Raw genomic sequence first — 23,293 nt, 5'->3', positions numbered from 1 at the left:
AATTATACACACAAAGTTAGGTATGTTAGATGTCTGCTTTCCCACAGATAATGATTTGTTGTAACGTGAAGTTGGAGGTATTCTTGTGAGTTGGTGATGAATAAATCGGACCAATGACAGAGGGGAGTTGTTCAAGAGACCTGTTTAAAAGCAGGTTATTATTGCAACTGTTTGGTGACATAGTAATACACAATTTTTGTTTCCAACTAGAGATATAATAACAACTGTTATTGTCTTACACAATTTTGCTTCTCAAGTATTTTATTTTAATGGTGTTTAAATATTTTTACTGGAGAACATAAAAAAATACTCATTAAGAAAAAGACTTTTTGCACTGTATTGTTGTTCTGCGTAAGGGTGCAGAATATGTGCAAGTTTCATTAGGTGGGTTGTAAAGAGAGACTGAGCTTTGTAGTTTCGATCCATTTAAGTGTGATTTTATTCCATTCACACAGGATCTGCCCAGCTAAGAGTACAGACTGATCTTTGATGTATGGCCTGGAGCTCCTCACTCCTTTCAGCAGTCCCCAGCGTGCTGTGTCACAACCTTGCTGTCTCCCAGCCTTAATTCTGCTTTAGTTTAGCAGACACAGAGAGAAAATGTTACTTTATTGAACATTTGTACATGACTTGTACTTCATTTCCATGGGGGCGGTTGTGGTACACCTCAGTGTGGTTTCTCTTGAACAAAACAAAATAGACTAGAAACCCTGAAGGGAGTATGCCATAGCAGAAACTTTTTCTCTCATTAGACAGCTTCATTATAAGGCATTGATGTGTGTTTGTGAGTAAAATCAATTGAATACAACTGATAGGAACAAACAGACCTGGTAGTTCAGATGTCAGCTGTGTCAGAGTTAAAATGAAGGCATCTGCTATGTTCACTGATGGTCAGTCAGAATATTATTTGTCATTGTTAATTTTTATTCATGAATATCATGAAAGAAATATATATTATATATAATTATAAATATCAATGCATTTGCCAGTTGCATCTCGTAAGATGTTGTTTAAAGTAAAAACAACGTCCGTGTTTCCTTGTTTCAGTCCCTTTCAATATAAAAGTATTTGTGACTGACTGACTCACACTTAAATGGGACCTATTATGCAAAATTCACTTTTGGACATAAATGTGTGTTGGCAGTGTGTGCACACAACCACCCTATAATTATAAATTCGCAGTTTCTGACATTATAGTGCGTCCTGACTGAATCCTGACACCGGAGAATGAGCTCTTGAAGCTCCGCCCTCTTAGGCTGAGTGCAGCAGCTCATTTGCATTTAAAGGGCACACACTGAAACGGCACATTTTTGCTCTACCCCAAAAAGTGGCAATTTTAACATGCTATGAAAAATGGTGTATTTTGAGCTAAAATTTCACCTACACACTCAGAGATCAGAGACTTATTTTACATCTTGTAAAATGGGGCATAATAGGTCCCCTTTAAAGACAGTCTTTGCCGCCATCTCATGGCATATTAATGTAACTTTCAATGAAGTCGCAATCACTAACAGACTCTTTCTCAATACCAAAACAAAAATAAGGCATATTATTTATTTAAAAAATAATTCATTGAACAATAATATTTAAATTAACAACAGTTGCCATTATAACAGTATAAGTAGTAAAATAGGAAATAAACACAAGCAAACAGTTCAGTCAAACATATAAAAGCAGCGTTCTAGTTAGTACAGTTTTTAATTTCACTGTAGATATAAAGTTATGAAACTTAATATAGTCCTTAAGCCATCTCTGTTTGCTCTGGAAGAAGTAATAAATTAATAAGACCACAGTTTGATATACCCAAAACGAATTATACCTCATGTTTAAACACTATCTACATAAGAGCTAGTGGCAAATTCCTGAAGGACTGGACAAGATGAAGCTGTTCTCTGCGGGTACATGAGCGCTGAACGTTCGCTGATGGACTGGATCTCCGAAAGCGTCTAAACTGATTTTCTATGGTGCTATGGTTACATATAAATAACATATCTGAGCTCTAAACAACTACATTTTCACCTAAAAAACTCTTAAAACTACATTCCATTAAAAAATATGGTGGGTTTGCTCGTCTGCCATGACACCCGCTGTGAGAATGCTGACAGCAAAGTGATTCAAACAGTGAAACAGTTCCCGTGGCGGATATACAGTATATACATATATGTATATATATATATATATATATATATATATATAGAGAGAGAGAGAGAGAGAGCAATAAATAAAGAAGAAGAAATGTCTTCCCACTTTCAACTGCGTTTTTTCCAACAAATTTCTTATTATTAGGAAAAAAAATAGAAATCCTTGGTAATGTTCTGATGGTAAATTAATATGTCAGTGTTTGTAGAGGATGGCATGTCCTATAACCATTTACCAAAATATTACCTCGCTTGACTCTTAGAGGACTTTGAGCATAATTGCAAGTTTGCTGCAAAATTAAAGCCCACTCATCTATATTTGATGGCAAAGCCACATGCCAGCTTATTAAGGTGTTCTTAAAATATGCATGCATAGATGCTCGTTATGACATTGACTTAAGGCGACTGTCGTGATCTTGCTGTTTCTGTGGTTAAATAAGCCTGTCGGGGCAGTCATTGGCCATTTGCATGACAGGTGCTGCTTTGCATTGTCAGCATTTCGTTTCTGTCGATTGAACCACAAACTACTTGTGTGGTACTATTTACAAATTGCCTGAGGCAGGGCTCTATTGATATGACCCTGCCTGCAATATGTTAGTATAGTGATACATCCCATAAGGTCCCAGTGGAGCGTCCTGGCGAGGAAGGGCATAACTGGTAAAATTAATTGCTAGACACAGTTGCTAATCCTGTGAACATGGATTCAGTGAGGTGGAGAACTCAATAGAAGTGTAGGTCAGCATTGACAATATGTTAATTGCTTGGATGGTGTGTCTTTAAGTGAAAACAGAGAAAACAGGCCTCAAAAAAATAGATTTTTTTCCCCTTGTTAGTCCTATAAGACAAGTTGTTCAGATTTTGTGCTTGCATTGCCAGTATTTTTATTGGCCCCACTACAAAATATACACATGCATTTTAGTAACATATTTTATATGTATCAGAAATACAGATATTTATATTTACCAAAACAAGATTTGGGCTCGGTAAGATCTTGGAAATGTCTGCCCAGGCTGTATTTATAAAAAGTGAAAACACTAATATTGTGAAATGTTATTCAAATTTAAAATAATGGTTTTCTATTTTAATACATTTTAAATCTAATTTATTCCTTTGATGTCACAGGATCCTTCAGAAATCATACTAATATGCCGAGAAACATTTCTTACAATTGTCAATGTTGAAAACAGTTATGCTGCTTGCTATTTTTGTCATCATAAATGTCTTTACTGTCTCTTTTGAATTTATTGCTTCATTGCTGAATAAATAATTCCTTTCACAAAAAGAATACTGACCCCAAATTTTTTAACTGTAGGTTTTTTTTTTTTTTTTTTTCAATAATAATATATATTTTTATATTGTTTTTTGGGGTCCTTTCATCATTTACTCATCCTCATGTTTTTTTTTTTCCAAACCCGTGTGACTTCCTTTAGTGTACCACAGAACCAAGAAAGTCATGCAGGTTTTGAACGACATGAGGGTGAGTAAATGAAGACAGAATTTTCAAACTTTCCCTTTAAGAGCTTTTAAAAAAAAAAAAAAAAAAAAAAAACATGTCACAAGTAAAATATGTACTAAAATATAATAAAATATTTGCAGTAAGACACAATTTGTTTAAGACTTTAAGAGTGGGTGGTACATAGTCATTTAATCACACAGAGTGTGGGAAGCTCAAGACACCTTCCTTGCTTTGACTTTCCTCCACCTTGCACTACAGCAAAGTGTCACATCATCATCCTAAGAGGTTATTGAAACCCTGGCATTACCAGCCGCAAGGGTCACTTGTATTCACGCATCACCTTTGAAACTACCTGCCAACTCCAGCTCTGTGGCAGAGTGGCGGCAATCGCATGTGATGAAGATGAACAGATCCGTGCGTGAAGTGCAGAAACGGCTAGAGCAGGCGGCATTACGCCCGCACACAAAATGTGAATGTGCAGAATAGAGCAAGGCATTATGGGATGCTAATGGTGTCATTCTCTTGCCAGAGAACCCGGAGAGGCCCGCTTGTTTCTATTCCGCAGTGAGAAATGAGCTCTTATCTGTCCTTCTGAAGATAAGAGGCAGACCTCTCTCTCTCTCGGCCCCTTTTCTGCTTCTCTTTTTTTTTTTTTTTCAGACTTGAAATTTACAGTACTGGCTTTTGGGATGAGGCAGCTCACCCCAACTGTTAGAGGATGACAAACATTCTGCCGCTGGTTTGAGATTCAGCATGCAAAACAAATTTTAGATGACAGAGGCACTTTCTGTCACACCATGGCCTCAGAAATACCCCTGATGAAACGATTGTGATGATGGTGCCTTCTAGAAAACTCTTATTTGAACGTCGCCATGTCGGCCTGTTGTGACTGTCACTACTCCCAGAATTCAACATGATGAGCGGCGAGTCCAGAGATCGATGGATGTGTCGATGCATGTTGAAATGTTGAAAACATTTCATGCTGCTTAATATTTTTGTGGAAACATGATCTTTTGTCAGCATTATTTAAAGAATAGCATTATTTAAAATTGAAATATTTTTAAAATAAATTAATAAATGAATTTGAAATAACTTTATAATGTATTTTTGTGTATCTTGCTTTTATTTGGCAGCATAATGTGTCTATTTCATGCTGAAGATTTAATACTTTCATGCTAAGGAATAGTTAACCTAAAAAAATTACAATTCTTTTATCATCTACTTACCTTCATGTTGCTCCAATTCCTTCTTTTGTATTCCAAGGAAGTCATACAGGCTTGGAACAAGGGTTACAATGATCTGATATGCTTCCTAGAATGCTATGATTTGAACATCGCCAGGTTGGCCTGTTGTTTCTCACCATTCCCAGAAGTCAACATGATGAGTGACGAGCCCAAAGGTCGATGGATGTGTCGATTCAGGCTGACGCAGTCAGCGGCAGCGATTCAGCAATACCGCTACATGTATTCCCACTGTGGATAATATTTTATTGATTAGACGAGGCTTGAAATTTCTCACAGGCATTTAGCATGCCTCGCTTGCTGTAAATATAGCTGTTATGAGTTTATGTAGACGTGCTCAAGAAGACTTTTATCGGATATTGCAGATTCGGCTTCCGTGGACAGTCTCTGGGTTTTATATTACATTGTTTTGCAATCAAACCATAATTACCCATTTTAGACTCTCATTTGCTTTGGATCTGCTTTCCAGGGCCACTCTTCAAAAGTCTACTCCATGAGATCAATACTGAGACACTTAAAAGCATAGCAGTGCCCTTAACCACAAAAACATTCGTTTTATTAATCGTTTCGACTGATAATAAATGTTTAATGGCTGAAATTGAAGGTTGATTGTCTGTTGGACTATGCTGTTTTATAAATGCATCCGAGTAAAAGAGACACAAACTTTTTTTTTTTTTTTTTTGCACCAAATGACGATCTATATGGAACGGCTGTTCTATAAGATCAAGAGTGTCATGTCATATACATTCAGTTCAAGTGAATCAATTTATTTAAGGCTTCAGATTGAATTTATGACCATGAGTCAGGCTTGTCCTCACCATCAATTATGTGCACAGATCTATTTGAAGTGTGTAGACAGGAAGTGCACATTTATACTTGTCACCTGTTGAAAGCAAAGTGTCTGTCTGGTCAGCTAGCTTGAAAACAAAACACCAGCTCTGTTGCAAACCCTGTTGCAAACTCTTTTAAGGTATCATCATAGATGAAGGCTGGGCCAAAATGACCGCATGCCGCCTAAGATATTGTATTTTATAACAATTATATAAAGTTATTTAAAATAATATAATTATGCTTTTATAAAACTGAAAAATAAAAACATGTAATCAAACATTCTCTCATCTTGGATTTATTTTTCACAATTAAGTTATATTACTGTTATATGTGACCCGTGCTGTCAAATTGAGTTAGAATGCACACAGGCTAATTTTGAGCTACAGGCAAAGCAAGTAAAAAATATGAGGTCCTCACCTAGCGATCCCAATGCTCCAAATAGCAATTAAACATCTAAAAGTATCTTTATTTGTATGTTTTCTAAGAGGAGTACCTTTCCTTTGTCGTTTTTCTCTGCTCGCTTCCTCTCAGCACAAGTTTGGTATCGCTGTAAAGCGCAGCATTCCAACTTTGTGAACATTTATAGCAAATTCTCGATGGCATGAGTCTGAAACAATGAAATGTGATTTTCAAACTCATGCTGATGTAAACAAAACTCGTGCTGACTGGCCGCAATCCCGATAGACACATATACTCTTGGCAAGTATTCACGCAAACATTATTTGTTATGTCTTAAGTGAACTTTTGATAATCTGTTGGGGAAAAACATCTGATGTGTAACATTATATTAGATCCGTGTGAGACAGTAGGTCTTAATATATAGGCTGTCTGTTTCATTAATGTTAATCAAACAATTGTGGAATTATGGGGGGAAAAAAAATGTGAATATATATTTTTTCCTAGATATGGGTTTTGACTTGGTTTGTGCCAAATTTGGTGATATTGGTATATTTGGTTGCTAGGTTATTTTGTTTTGGACTCGATTTTTCTCAAAATTGGCTCTGCTGACTCTATCAACTGTAGGATCTTCCTAATTAGTCACTTGTGATGTTTAGCTGTCAGCTCCCTATGTAGGGAGCAAGACTGTTCACTAGGTTTTAGAACAGGGCATTTGGATCTGGGTGAATTGAATTTCTATGTTTATAATCTGGACTGCCCAACCCCATGACTTGCTGAACTGATGATAAGGGCAGAGTACCTATGATAAGAATGAATAAATAGTCTCAAAGGTTAGCATACAAACTGTTTTCTACACAAAACTTTTGGTCGGACCTTTGATGCAGCTTGATATTCAACAATATCGATTCTTGTCAAAGAAAATTCACACACATTCACATGCTTGTACCCCTTCCAGCCCATTAATATTTCAGATGATTTGATTACATAATGATAGTTATTAGGCTTGTACTTCAGACAGATTCGATAAGAATGAACTTAAAATGGCTGCCTTGGGTAAAAAATAAAATAAAAAGTGCCCCAGTGCCTCTGAAGTGGATAGTTATGTAAAAGCTCTGTCATCCTAGCCTCCATGGGATGGTGTGTACCCTATCTAATCCCATTTTAAATATTATGCTAATGGCTAGCGAGGGCCCATGATAATACGACTTATAGTGTGCAGTATTATATCGAGTTGACATGTTTCAAACCTCTCGTGTATGAAGGTGAGCTGCATTTCCTCCCATATCCAATGAGGTTTTTTTTTTTTTTTTTTTTTTTTGAACAAGGTTGTTTTGGTGCCATGTTTATGAATGCATAAAAGGTGACATTTGTATTGCACGGACAAAGCGTGACATTTGCACTGGTACAAAGCCATACATAGAAGTATGTGTGCCAGTTTATTATTCCACTTATATTTTTGGTGCAGTTTGTGTCATAAGAGTACTTTCATGGGAAACTTCAAAAGCATCAAAGTCTTTTACATTCCCACCCGCCGATCCCCTTCATATCATGTTTTGATTGAGCAAGGAAACTCTTTTCCCAACACTCTCTTGCAGGGGACGTGGAAATTTTGATCTCCGTGGAGAGGATTTTTTTCACAGGTATCGTACTTCAGGAAATATTGCTTTCGTCTCTACGCTGTTGTTTTATTGGGCAAATAAATCAATAGTTGTTTTCTGTTGTTTTCCGACTAGAGAGGAAAAATGAGCACAGTAGGGCAACGAATTGTTTGTTTATGCGGCACACATTAGCTAAGTGTAATTAGAGTTTGGTGAACAGATTTGTGCTTGGGTATTAGAGCATAGCCCTAAATTACTCGTCTAAATCATGATTGTTTGCTCCTTGCTGTGTTTCTATGTAAAAGCTTGTTTTTTGACGCTTGTTTTGTGTGTGTGTGTGTGTATGTGTGCGCGCGTTCCTGTTGCATTGTATTAGTAATTGATTTTCACATAATTTTTTTAAGTGGGACTAACTTATGTTTACTTATGTTAACATCAAAATGTGAGGTATTCAGCAGATTTGGTGAGTCATAGTCTGATTGCAACTTAGTGTAGTTTAAAAATAGCCAGAACCATAGATTGGTGGGATTTTGTGTGTGTGTTGCAAGAGCCAAGCATTGACCATAAGATGTTGTGGCTTTTCAGAATAAATATTAACAATAACACCACATGGAAAGGCCAATGGATAAATCTATTGACTCACTAACCATATTCTATTCGGGGTATCTTGTCTTGTTAAATTCACATGCAACTGGATGAGGAAACGGTTGAATCTTTGCATTGAATCCGGAGGGAATTGTGTTAACACTGGTGCTACAGAAGTTGAAAGTTTTGTAGCACAGGCCACACAATTTTAGCACAAGTACTATATAAAACATCTGTTACCATCTCTAAGAAACAACCACAAGTAGTGCAGTTCAAACAGCAAACAGGCATGTGACAGAGAAAGGACACTAATGTTCCATACAGGGCACACAAAATACAAACCAGAAATGATCATAACACCTCTTGCTGAACATTAAGTCAATTTTGTTTAAAAAAAACAATATCACTAATCACAATCCAAACAAAATCCATCCATTTTGGTTGAACACTTGAAAATACAGCTTCATTTTCCAATTAAGAGAGAGAGAGAGAGAGAACTGCTCTAAACTGAAGAGAAACTTGTGGATTTGCGGGTGTTGTGAGCATTAGTGAGTACACAAATGTAATGTCTGTTCCATTCATATTCGTAGCTGGAGGGCGCCCTTGTGCAGAAAGTCCACAATTGAGACTCATAGAAGTCATAAAAATTATGGACAAAGGCATCCAGATATCACTGTAGCAGATGACTGATTTGGCTGATAAAAAATGAAGACAATAAATATACCATTGCGACAATACTGTATGTGGTTTATCTGCGTTCTTCTAGACATCTCAGGTATTTTCACAGGAATAAACTATATTTATAATGAAATGCTAATCGACCTAGCCTATGTATTACTATAAAATAATATAATTTCTGCCTCATTCTATGATATGATGCCAACACTCGACTGACGTTAAGAAGTGAGTTTTGAGTAAAAACATGTCATTTAATGTTCTCTTTTGTTGAAAAACAAGTTTGTAAATGTAACCGGTCCTACTTGACCCGCTCTGAGCGGGATTTGAGCCGGCGTCTCCGGAATGGGAGGCGGGCGTGCCTTTTGAGGCCAGGGGAGTGAGGTTTACATGCACAGCTCTTACTAGCTTGCCTCTGTTACATAAAACACTTTACATTACAAGTTTGCAATGATGTTTGGCATGTGTTGCATTTTCAAATGCACATTTTATAAGTGACTCAAACAGCACTGGCAGAGATGGAGCAGCATTTTCTGTGAACCGATCGATCTGCTCTGATCCCAGTGCTGCACATATACTTATTTATTTTTACTTTATTATAAAACCGGGGCAGACGTATCAGATATCAGATATGGGGCCCCAATACACCATCTATGCACCCTTTTACCTCATTATCCCTTATTCAAAACTCTCAACATTCTTTCTACATTTTTTTAAGTAGACTGTAAAAATCTAATTTTACTCAAAAGTAATCTGTAAATGTTATATTTTCTCATTGTGAACTAAAACAATGAATCCACAAATAAATCTAAACTAACTTGCAACTTCCGGCAAGATGGCGCTCTGAGCAGCAATATTTTCCAGAGCTCTTCAATCAATCCCTCAAAACTCAGTTAAAAAAGCAAGTTAAGTCTCATTTGTTTACTTTAAAATAAATGTAGGAGTTTCAAAATAAATACAGACATTTATTTTTGTTTGATGAACAACTTGGATCATAGTTATACAAGCGACAAACCGATCAACATGAACAAACACAGTGCCCCACCAGCTACGTCGGACAAATTACAAATCCATGTAACGAATTTCTAAGAGTAAGGTTTAATTTGGATAGCAATCTGTGTACATTTTGTCAAAAAGATATTGAATCTCAGGAACATGTTTTTTTTATAATTGTACGATTGTTAAATCCTTTTGGGACAGATTGTATGAGTGGTTGGAGACAAAAAATGTAATACCTACCTTTGACTGTCATTGTTAAATTTAGTGTCTTTTTGGACAACAAAGACATTGAATTTTTGTGTAATAATGTGTTGAGTGTAGCCAAATTTTACCTACACAAATTGCAGATTTGTTAAAGTTTCTCCATGTTTTGAGGCATTTAACAATTACTTTTATTTATTTATTTATTTTATTTAAATCCTTAAAACAACTAAAAATGAGCAGTACCTTATAGCTCTAAATTACTGGCAATATATATGGATTAACCCCCAATGTTTGTTTGTTTTTTTGTTTGTTATTATTATCTTGTTTACAGTATGCTGCTTGGTCTTATTGTTAATGTCTATCATTGATATTATGTTAATGCCTGTTTGTTATTTAAAAATGATTTAATAAAGTAAAAAAAAAAATCTAAACTAACTGGGAAGAAAAATTCCTTCAATTATTATAGCACCTCCAATAAACATATCTGATGAGTTACGTAGATAGGCCTACGGCAAATTTTTGACTGTGCCACGGTCAGCTAATCTTACAGGCCTGCTTCCACAATGTCTACAGTGCACAATGAATCTCTTATTTATATTGTGTCTACACTTTCTTTGTTATGAGAGTATTTTCAAACATGTAGAACTCAGCACTGAGTAAAAACTCAGTTGTTTTGAGCAGTAAGTAGATTCTGACTAACTTAAACATCTCTGATTGGCCATTGTATTCAAGTGATCAACAACTTTGTCTCTGATTGGCTACATTGCTCAGTGCTGCAAAAGCACATTCTAAATAGAAACCTTTGATGCTCTCCAGAGTGCAAATACATATTATTTTTACATATTATTATTTGTCATTATTTTTTGTTTATGAATCAACGCCATCACTGTTAACTGGGAAAGTATCTTTGATTTGAACTGGTACTCTCCTGACAAGCTCACAGCACCCTTTGTCCGACAGGTGTTTTGTGCACCTTTTGGGCAAAGCAAGGGTCGTCATTCATTAACACTGCCTGTGTGCTGTATGTATACATCTGTGTTGTTTTGTTCATGGGCTACACAAACAATTTTACAAACAAGTTGTCATGACTTATTTTACATCTTGTAAAAAAGGGGCATAATAGGTGCACTTTAATATTGAAATCTCTGACTTTTCATTGGAAACTTTATCTTTGCAGAACTGAGCACAGTTTGAGACATTGTTGAGATGTCTTGTGAAATTCTAGTGGAGATACTGGGTCTTTTTTTTTTTTTTTTTTCAAGAGAAGAATCTGGGGAGCAAGTCCAAGCAATGCCCATTCAATTTCCATTTAAAATTATTGATCTAATAGAGAAGAAACTGATATATTTACAAGTTCTCATTTATGATGTTTCTTTCTTATGAGTAGATGAAAGCGAAAAAGGAAAAGAAAGAAGAAAGAAACTCTCTGTGATTGTGTTCTGAAATGAAATCATTTACGTTACTGTAAAAATCTGTAGGCTGTTAGTGTAATCAATAGTTCTTTCTGTGCATGCAATGAACTTACTGTGAACTTTCTGCATTTTTTAGCTTGGCACTTGGGACCCCATCCACGGATTGAATGGAACACTGACAGATCGAAAGCTGGAAAACAACATGCGTGGGGTTGTCCTGCGGGTGGTCACTGTACTGGTAGGTACCATTACAGAATTACCAGTCAAGTCAAGAACTTTATACATCATCTTACAGCTACAGTGGTCTTTATAACTACAAAGTTTTACAAGATGTCACTGCTCTGATATTCACTGTTGCTCATAAATGACATCAAACTGACTTAATTAGGACTCCCCTCTGTTTGACTGGACCTCATAAGGTTGAAGTAACCCCAGAGTAATCCATATTCATTCCAGGGAGCTCCAGAGGTCTGTTCACATCAAGTCACCGGTCTCCAAGTTCATTAAGAGTGAATTTTGGGGTACGATGAACGTAGACCAGGGGAGCTGGGTTATATTGAGATTTGAGTTTTGCTATCTACCCTCCAGCACCGATTTGAGTGAGTCCCTGGAGTTCTTTAAAGATTCAGAGGTTTAAATTCTTCATATCCCTGCTTTGAAGTCAGTCGGAGAAGAAAGCGGTGATGCTGCTATTCTGTGTCTTTTCTCTCTCTCTCTTTACCCCTCTTTTTTCCTTTATTCGGTGATTTCTCGCCCTGACAGAATGCTCTGTGAATAACTTGCAGTGAGCAGTCGGCAGAGGCTGTCATGTTAATGCACTCCCCCTGGTGGGATATGAGGCAAGGGACTAGAACTGAATGCACTCATGCCCATGTTGGCAAACTGTAAATGCTGGCGGACAGTAAGATGGTCTTGAAAGATTGTGTGATTCAGAAGGAATCTGCAGACTTCGGTAAGTATTGGTCAGTGACCGTATAATCAAATTAGGTCAAAAAAAAAACACACAAGCGCTAAGTGGATCTATAGAATTGAATAAATTATGAGCCAGCTAAAGTCTTACCAAAATGTGTGTGTGTGTGTGTGTGTGTGTGTGTATATATATATATATATATATATATATATATATATATATATATATATATATATATATATATATATCTCGTATAATCGTCGTTTTCTAATTTGTTTTGCCATAACAACACACTACTGTATAATATCCTAACAGTCTCTAAAGCACGTAGTATTTGCAATGCAGTAGCTAGTGTATTCATTATATGCTGTTATTTCAGCAGCTCAGATTTTCACGTTATACTTCATGCTGCTAAATATTTTATATTATTGACACATTTAAGTTAATAAATGTTAATACATTAATACAAAATGTTGAGTTAAGTTTTAGAGTTAAGAGTTTGGTGTGTTACTCTATACATTTTTGTCATTTTCCACATTATTATCACTTAAAATGTTATTTTCATTGACAACATATATAAAAAAGACTATTCTTTGCAAATATATATATATATTTTAATTATTTTCTTTCTATTTAATGTTACTTGAAAAGGACATTTTTGTCAAAGACAAACAATGACTTAAACAAAAACCTGTAAAACTGAACACTAATCTTGTCTTTGGTTTGAGATGTCTCACTGTATATTCTAGTCTATGTGCTATCATGTCAATATTCAGCTGTCTATTAAGAATGAAACTGAGTTCGTCTTTGTCTTGCTCAAAGACTCCTGGATAATATTATAACAACTTTTATTTGCAGTTCACAGGTGTTCCAGCCGAACACTGATTTACCATTTTTCCATAGAGACTAATTGAAGCTGCAATGTCTTTAAGTACAAAATTGCAATTTCTATTTCAAACACTGTATTAAAATCAGGATGAATCGTTCCTCAAAAAATAAAGAGAAAAAGTGTGCCAGAATAGTTCCATAGACCCTTTTGGTGAAACATATGGTTTGGGAAGCGGGGAGCTTGGAACCATGGGATATGTTGTCATTTGTAAAGTAAACCTTCAGGTGGATGGGGGAGGCATATGCTCCCTGCTGGCGGCTGATGGAACGCTCCCTTTGGTCTTACTGCTAACTGGTAGCAGCCCATCGGCTCCTTGCAACTTAAACTCCCCGCTGCTCCCAGCTGCCCCAGTGGCAGGCGTGTCAGGATACATGATGTGCCAGCTCTGACAGCTCTTCACCAGTCTGAGAAAAGCTGGTACTGTTCCAAACACAAAAACTGACTGAGAACACACACACAGCTGCTGTGAAACCTTGCAGTCTCAATGCACCATGACACATGTTTTTGACTCACTCACCAGTGGATCATAGCTGCATGCATGAGAGAATCTTCAGAACATCTGTAGAAGATTGATATGAATATAGTATAGTAATTAATAATCAAGTAATATATATGCATTTTTAATATAAAACTATGTGAAATATTAATATGAATTATATATATATATATATATATATATATATATATATATATACACTACCGTTCAAAAGTTTGGGGTCAGTAAGATTTTTTAATGTTTTAAAAGAAGTATCTTCTGCTCAGCAATCCTGCATTTATTTGATTAAAAATACAAACAAAAACAGTAATATTGTGAAATATTATTCCAATTTAAAACAGCTGTTTTCTATGTCAATATACAGTAAAGTGTAATTTATTCCTGTGAACAAAGCTGAATTTTCAGCATCATTACTTCAGTCTTCAGTGTCACATGATCCTTCAGAAATCAATCTAATATGATGATTTGATGCTCAAGAAACATTCATTATATATATATATATATATATATATATATATATATATATATATATATATATATATATATATATAGTGCCCTCCACAAATATTGGCACCCTTAGTAGATATGAGCAAAGGTGGCTGTGAAAATAAATCTGCATTGTTTATCCTTGTAATGAGGCGTGATTCAGAATTGGATCCATGTGCAAGCTTTATTAAAGCAGAGTTCGTAGTTAAACAGGCAAGGGTCAAACAGTGGCAAACAGGTATGGCAGAAAGCAGGCAGATTTGTGATTGTTGAACAGGCAGGGAACCAGGGCAGGCAGATATCATTCACAAAACCATGAAACAATAAACAGTCCAAAAGGTCCAAAGGGCGGGCGGCAGAGATCCGTACACGGGGAACAGACAGGATCAGAAACAGGCAGACAGATGGGGTAAATAACGCTCAGAATTGTACACAGGGTGAAACAAGACTTCGCAATGAGGTGGTGTGTGTGTGAGTCTTAAATAGTCCAGATAATGAGCTTCAGCTGTATGTGGCAATTGGTGATTGGTGTGGAGTGTGTGCATGTGACTGGCAAGGAGGATTATGGGAATTGGAGTCCGGGAAGTGACAGGAATCGTAACAGAATGTCCCCCTCCCGGAAGGCGCGTCCTCGCGCCGTGGATGGAACAACCGGGCGGGGGGGTAGCCATTGCAGTTCGGAAGCCCCACCCACAAGTTCCCCACCCACAGGTATATGGCCCCCCCCCCAAAAAAAAAATTATTGGGGAATTCGATGGTGACAGTAGCAGGCTTGTGGGTTGCAGTGGGATCTGTAGTGGGCTCATGAGTAAGGAGCTTAGGTGGTGCTGGCAAGGCAGGGAGCTCGGGTGGCGCCGGCAGGGCAAGGAGCTCGGGTGCGGAGTCTGGAGCTGACTTGGGCTCTAGTGCGGAGTCTGGAGCTGACTCGGGCTCTCGTGCGGAGTCTGGAGATGACTCGGGCTCTTGTGCGGAGTCTGGAGCTGACTCGGGCTCTGGTGTGGACTCTGGAGCTGACTCGAGCTCTGGTGGGGAGTCTGGAGCTGACTCGGGCTCTGGTGCGGAGTCTGGAGCTGACTCGGGTTTGGGTGTGGAGTCTGGAGCTGACTCGGGCTCGGGTGCGGTGTCTGGAGCTGACTCGGGTTTGGGTGCGGTGTCTGGAGCTGACTTGGGCTCTGGTGCGGAGTCTGGAGCTGACTCGAGCTCTGGTGGGGAGTCTGGAGCTGACTCGGGTTTGGGTGCGGAGTCTGGAGCTGACTCGGGCTCAGGTGCGGAGTCTGGAGCTGGAGCGGGCTCGGCGAAGTCTTCTGTAACGAGACGTGATTCAGGATTGGATCCATGTGCAAGCTTTATTAAAGCAGAGTTCGTAGTTAAACAGGCAAGGGTCAAACAGTGGCAAACAGGTATGGCAGAGAGCAGGCAGATTCGTGATTGTTGAACAGGCAGGGAATCAGGGCAGGCAGATATCATTCACAAAACCAGGAAACAATAAACAGTCCAAAAGGTCCAAAGGGCGGGCGGCAGAGATTCGTACACGGGGAACAGGCAGGATCAGAAACAGGCAGACAGACAGGGTAAATAACGCTCAGAATTGTACACAGGGTGAAACAAGACTTCGCAATGAGGTGGTGTGTGTGTTAGTCTTAAATAGTCCAGATAATGAGCTTCAGCTGTATGTGGCAATTGGTGATTGGTGTGGAGTGTGTGCATGTGACTGGCAAGGCGGATTATGGGAATTGGAGTCCAGGAAGTGACAGGAATCGTGACAATCCTTTTGATCTTTCATTTAAAAAATCCACAAAATTCTAACCTTTCATTTTTAAGTAAAACAATTGAAAATGGGGGAAAAAGCTTATTATGAAATAAATGTTTTTCTCTAGTTCACGTTGGCCACAATTATTGTCATCCTATTATTGCAACGTCCCTTTCCCAAGATAACAGCTCTAAGTCTTCACCTATAATGCCTGATGAGTTTGGAGAACACCTGACAAGAGATCAGAGACCATTCCTTTATGCAGAATCTCTCCATATCTTTCATATTCCCAGCTCCATGTTGATGCTTCTTCTCTTCAGTTCACTCCACTCATTTTCTTTAGGGTTCAGGGACCTCATTTATAAAACTTTGCGTACGCGGTAAACAGGCCCTGAAAGTGTGTATGCCAGTTCCTACGCATAAGTTGTGATTTATAAAAACAAACTTGATGGGAAAATTTGTGCACCTCCACGCAAACTCTGACCCATGCGTACGAACATTTTGGAGACAGAGCAGTTTGGCGACACTGATGGTGAGCTGAGGGACTGACGGCAGATGAAGGAAAACCACTTTAAATCCTCATTATGAGTCATAATCATAAATACAGTGCATGTTCACAATAACAGTTTAAATAAATAAAAGAATCATTTAAATTTGCATGGAAACTCACGTTTTCATTTTGATATACACATTTACATTAATATTACACTTTCACTATTGGTGATTAGCACTGAAATTACATTACACAGTCATTAGAACAAGAAGTTAAACAAAAATTATATGAATTTAGATAGTAGATGTGCTACTTTCCATCACCTATCTGTTTCCACTAAAATAGCCTATAAACTTCCTAAAAGATATGTTCACCTTATCAGCAAAACTACAGAAATTGAATCAAATTGTTTTAAACTATTAAGCCAGTGGAAATGAATGAATCAACTCTATTCTAAAACCTTTATCTGAAGTATTTTATACAATTTTGTTTTAATGGATATTTTGATATATTTATTCTAAAACATAAAGAGGATATTGGATGATATTTATCAATGTAGTGTATTGCACAAGTGGAATTTTTAGTCCATATCTAATATTTTTCAATGTCTTGTACCTTTGACGGTGTTAACCATGGTGTCACGTGGATGGGAACATGCATGGAAATGATAAGCAGATGAGGCTATGCATAGTAAAACTAGGCGCCATAAGCTCCATACATGGTGATTTCGGGGAGGAGAAGGGGTGGAGATGCATGTAGCACAATCTTCCACTGACTGGGATTTATAAAGGGATTTGTGCCCAGGTTCTGGTGTACACATGGTTTTATAAATCAGAATTTTTTTGTGCGTACGCAGAATCTAGCTTTTGCGAATACGTACACATTTAGGATGAAGTCTAGCAAAGTTTTATAAATGAGGCCCCAGGTCAGGGGACTGGGACGGCCATGGCAGAAGCTTAATTTTTTGCTCAGTGACACATTTTTGTGTTGATTTTGATGTTTGTTTTGGATCATTGTCCTGATGGAAGATCCAACCATGGCCCATTATTGGATTTCTAGCAGAAGCGGTCAGGTTTTGATTTATATCTGGTATTTGATATAATCCATGATACCATGTATCTGAACAAGATGTCCAGGACCTCCAGCAAAACAAATAGGCCCGCAACATTAAAGATCCAGCAGTATATTTAACCGTGGGCCATCTGGTGGGTTTGCTGCCAAAAAGCTCTTTTTTTATTTTCATCTGACCATAGAACCAGGTCCCTTTTGAAGTTCCAGTGTTGTCTGAACAACTGAATATGCTGGAGTTTGTTTTTGGATGAGTGAGGAGGAATTTTTCTTGAAACCCTCCCAAACAACTTGTGGGGATGTAGGTGCTGTTTGATAATTTTTTTTAGGCTTTCTGACCCCAAGACTCAGCTAATTTCTGCAGTTCTCCAGCTGTGATTAGAGAGTCTTTGGACACTCAAACTCTCCTCCTCACCTCGAATTTGGACGATTTAGACACACGTCCTCTTCCAGGCAGATTTGTAACATCTTTAGTTGATTTTTTTTTTTTTTGCTTCTTACTTCTTAATTATTGCCCTGATGGTGGAAATCTTATATCTTATAGATATTTTCTGTTTTGTGAAGCTCAACAATCTTTTGCTGCACATCAGAACTATATTCTTTGGTTTTTCTCTTGATGAATGATTATAGGAATTTGGCCTTTGTGTTTACACATATTTGTACTCCTGTGGAACAGGAAGTCATGGCTGGACAATTTCATGCTCCTAGTCTCCCTAGTGTGCTAAAAAATATAAATATGAATGGGAATATACTTCAGAGATATTTTACTCATAAGAATTTCTAGGGGTGCCAATAATTGTGGCCAACATTCATTGGAGAAAAACATTTTCACTGTTACAACCCCCCACTGTTACAATCCCCTACGCTCTCCAAGGAGTGCAAACCAAATATGATAATCCTTTCGTCAACATCAATGTACGTCCAGTTCAATTCAAATGATGCAAAGTATAAAATCCATATTAAAAGTATAGGCTCAAACAAACAATCGGCGTCTAACAATCAGCATCTAACATGCATGTCCATCCATCATCTTATTAAGCTTACTAGACCACCTGATTACTATGGCGTCTGAGAAGGAAAATTTCAGCACAAATGTTAGCGAGTTTCCGGTTACAATTTACACACGCACACACAAGGTACAGCAATAGACATTCAGATACAAAGTTCATCATATTACTAATAAATTACACAAACATCTTCAATATTTCATAACCTAATTCATCTTTGCTTTTTACATTAGGAAAAAAAAATGACAACAGTATTTTAAATGGTCCTTTACAATTTTATAATGTGAGTTTCCACCCACTTTCAATTGTTTTACTTCAATGAAAGGTTAGACTTTTGTGAATTTTTTGAATGAAAGATCAAAAGGATAAACAATGCAGATTTATTTTCACAGCCGCCTTTGCTCATATTTACTAAGGGTGCCAACATTTGTGGAGGGCACTGTATATGCATAATGAATTATTACTATATTTGAAAGAATATTTCTCTTATGCTCACCAAGGCTGCATTTAATTGATAAGAACGTAATATTGTGAAATATTATTACAATTTAAAAATGTTCTAATTTTTTTTTTTTTTTTTTTGAATATGTTTTAAAATGTATTTATTCCTGTGATGGTGAAGCTGAATACTCCAGTCTGCAGCTCAGTGTCATGTGATCCTTTAGAAATCATGCCGAGCACTGATGGTTCGAGCACCCAATAGGTTGTTTGCACATGATGTCACGGGGTGGCACAAAATGTAGAAAGAGGGCAGGAAGTTATTTTCTACATAGGGAAGCACTATGAAATGTCTATGTTTTGCGTCGTTTATTGTTGCTGTAACCAATCAAACTTAGAAAGCACAAGGAGCTTTTATCGTGTACCAAAAGTTATTTGTTCATCATTCAGGGGGGAAAATGCAAGAAATTAACTGAAAAACACAGTAAAAAGTGGCTTGTAATCCTGCGTCTGATCGGGAGGAGCTGAGTTGGATGATGCTTGTGTGTGCAGTGACCACTTTGTCAAAAGTTAATACAACTTGAGGGAAATCACGCCTTAAGTCTTATACAGGAAAAGTTGCTTACAGTCTCAAGGACAGGAAAATATTCCAATTCAGTAGAAAAATCACTCCTTTATAACGTGAGGATCACGGTCAACATATGTTGTGATTTTCTGTTTATACTTCTCTTGTAATAGTGTCTAAACCAGTGCATTAAGGTCTTTCCTCCATCTCGTCCATTGTGCTTTTCACTTCCTGCCCTTCATCTGAATTTCGTGTGTCATCAGGAGCACGTGATTGCAAACAAGCTATTGGAATTGCTCTGTGGTGCCCCCTCACTGGTCCAGTTGCCCTAAGGATGGTCCTGATTGGGTTTTTAATGTAGAGTTGAGTAAATTAATATATCATCACGTCATCGACCCACATGCATGCCCGCGGCAATAACGCTTGAACAATACAGGATGATGCTAATTTTAGCGACATGCATCACCTTTGCTCCATGTATGCTATTGATTTCCATAGTAGAGATTGTCCACAAGATCAGTGTGAATTTGAACAACTGCATATGTAGTTGGGTGGAAGGACTGGTCATATAATGAGGGAAGGAATCAATGCAACATGGGTTGAACACGCATGTGGGGAGCGGTACTTCTTCTGGGCTGGCTCAATAAGAGCAAGGCTACATCATAGATAAAAAAAAAAAAAACAATACTGGAGGAATCCTGTTAAAAGGATCATTGTCACTATGCTTTTGCCTCTTGTCTAAGTGCTACAGATATTCTTTAGATCGTGCTGATGGCCGATTGGTCCGGGAGAATCCGGCAGGGGTCTCACACAGGCCCCTCAGAGGGAGGTCTGATAGATGATAGGCCTCTTGGCTATAGTGTGAGTTGGCATGCATATCCTCACTTCCTCTAATAGCTTATTGAGCGAGGGGGGTCTGGTGAGGATTAGAAAGCGCTGGCTTAATGTGCAAGCTGCATGCAGTCAATAACGCTCCTTCCATGATAAATCTGCCTGACATATTCCCAGAAACACTTCAGACATCAATAGGGATTTGTTTAAGAGAATATGAAAAATAAACAGCAGGCTATTATTTTCACTGGGCCGCCAGCGCCACGCTACAGTGGTATTGGTTTGCACTGGAATTTGAGCAGAGCTGCTGAAGACTCTGGAGGAAGATGTTTGCTGTTCACATTTGTTGGTCATCAGCCTTCAGTTCACATGTTTGTTGGTCATCAGCCTTCAGCTAGCAGCTGTGTGTTGAAAACAGCCATTCAGGCCTGTGAAAGCTCCTTGCTAAGTTGAGCTCCTCCATCTTTGACTTTGCGAGATTGTGTTCAGCAAGAGTTTAGTAGTCTGTTAGTGCAGATAAATAAGGGAATCTGATTTGTTTCTTTATAAATGCATATTCATCAACACTCTGTTGCTGACTTTCATATAAAATAGCCAGGAGGACCGACCTAGTGGTGTTGTCAAGTGATTGAATATCATGCTAGTGTGATTTCTTATGAACTTTAACAAAATAAAGTTCTGGTTTATGATTTCCAGTAAATTGTGGATTCAACTACATTTAAGCCCCTTTCACACAGAGATTCCAGAAAATACCCCGATAATGTGTCCCGGGATTGTTGATTTTGGTTAATTCACACTGCCAGTGATTTTTTGGAATCTGTGCAAGCGTTCACACACATCCCATAAAGATCCCGTAAAGGCACGTGACATCAGGATGTGACGTGTAATGTTTTCACAGCATCTTAAGTTTGCTTATGATCTGTGATTTCCTTCTCGAGAAACCACACTCGTGCATTTTTTTTCTTCTGATTCAATCATAAACTAGTGTCGTACCATTCCATTAGCTGGCAAATAATATCAGCTTCAGTGTCATCACTACGACACACCCCTTACGGCACTGATTACGGCTTTTGTTCACACAGGGCGCATTCTGGGACTGATCCCGACAATGTTACTAGGTCCCCATCCCGGAAACAATCTCGGGATGTGTTTGCATTCACAGAGAAGGCACTCTGGCAATTTTGTGCCAATTTTCTGGGATCAACGTGCCATGTGAAAGGGGCTTGATTTTAAAGGGAACGCAAAGGGATGTTTAAATAAAAATGTTGCATTTACTCAATTTCTGTTCCAAAACGGTCTGCTGTTATTTTTAGTGGAACACCAAATGTGTAATGAAAGTCCACTGAGGCAAGCGTTGTGAGAACTCATATGCAGTTTATTGATGTGATACCAAAGTTAAACAAAACATTAACTTGAACTTAACTAAAACATGACTTGAAAAAAACCATAAACGTAGACTTAAGCATAAACATGAGCATTGATGTGAACAAGACCTAAACATAGACTCACCAAACAATGGATTACATGAACAAAGCTAGATAAGAGACAATGTAACATGAGGGCTATTTATACACACAACAACTAAACTAATGGCTAATGACTAAACAAGGAACATCTGTGAAAAATCAAACAGTAAACCGATGAGAACACAGGACACATGACACATGACCAAAACAACCAATCATAACATGACACATTCACAAGGAGAGCACATGGCAGGATAACATGAGGAGCAAGGGAAGCACAAGACCAAAAGGAAGCATGACTTTAGAAATAAAAAAAAAAACAGATGTGACAAAATGATTTTTTTTTTTAATTTCTTTACTTTTATTTTAGACTAAAATACATAACCTTTATTCAATGATAAGGGAGGGAGGTTTTCTAGCAAAAAAAAAAAAACATTTTAGTCTGTTCTTCACACAAATCTTGTGTAGCTTCTGAAGACTTTGAACTTTTTGCCCTTTTGAAGTTTTCAAAAGCAACATGAACAGTAGTTTTATAAAGCATTTACCATCTTCACCATCTTCTGTTTCTGTTTGGAAAGTACAACCTAGAATAGGCTGCTTCTTTGTAGCTTTTCAGAAGTGAAGAGCTTGAACATGAGAGTGAAATCTTGAGTCTGGAATAGTATTGAATGTATGATTGTGATTTATTAAATTAACGTGGTAAATTTTGAATGTGTGTGTTAAGAAACACACCAAAGACAGGAATTAAGGCTTCCTTAGGTCTTTTTGGTTTTGATCAAGAAGGCTAGATGAACCAAATGTACCCACAGTGATATTAATCTAGCCCTGTAGAGGGAGAATTTCTTGTATCACTCTTCAGAACCTAGTTTTGTGGCCCTAAAGTCGGTCTTGAAGCGTCCTTTCAGGAGCCTTCTGTTTTCACAAAATCCCTCAACATATACTCCTTCTACCCTACCAAACTTATTTGTTATACATCCTTCTCCTCTCCGTCAGTTCAACTGATAGGTTTGTGAAATGTATACTTTAAATGTACATATATCTCTGCCATGCTTCTATAATTGTGGGGACTTGCTTGCCCATGAGACATTTTTACAATTCGATGTAACAGCTGTCAGCATTACTGAGGACATTTTCACTGCTCACATAGAGTCGCTCTCTAAACTTCCTCCTTATAAAAATAAGCATTTTCTCTGTGTGACCTTCAGAAACTCTCCAGAGCCAGTTTGGCAGTGTATGACAATGTTTGTAGACCTTTTATGAATCACCAGTAGGCCCAAAGCTCAGACTAAATCCAAATCGCATCATATCCACCTCCACAATAGTCTGCCAAGCTGGTTTTGGAGATCCTTGGAGACT

General features: G+C 37.7%; 1 protein-coding gene across 11 annotated transcripts in view; it reads left to right on the top strand.

The window, feature by feature from the left end:
* The window catches only part of grid2 (glutamate receptor, ionotropic, delta 2), a 519,954-nt gene that overhangs the window by 363,433 nt on the left and 133,228 nt on the right, over window positions 1–23,293 (top strand). For all 11 annotated transcript variants that reach the window (XR_007187436.1, XR_007187438.1, XR_007187437.1 and 8 more), the window contains one exon: window positions 11,675–11,776. Coding sequence is in view for 8 of the 11 variants with exons in the window: in XM_048209694.1 (XP_048065651.1) it covers window positions 11,675–11,776 (102 nt within the window). In the remaining 3 variants the exon portion in view is untranslated. The remainder of the gene's footprint in view (window positions 1–11,674; window positions 11,777–23,293) is intronic.

Source organism: Megalobrama amblycephala, linkage group LG12, assembly GCF_018812025.1.
Source record: "Megalobrama amblycephala isolate DHTTF-2021 linkage group LG12, ASM1881202v1, whole genome shotgun sequence".
Lineage (NCBI taxonomy): Eukaryota > Metazoa > Chordata > Actinopteri > Cypriniformes > Xenocyprididae > Megalobrama > Megalobrama amblycephala.
Note: the sequence above shows the minus strand (reverse complement) of the source record. Positions and strands in the feature narration are given on the sequence as shown.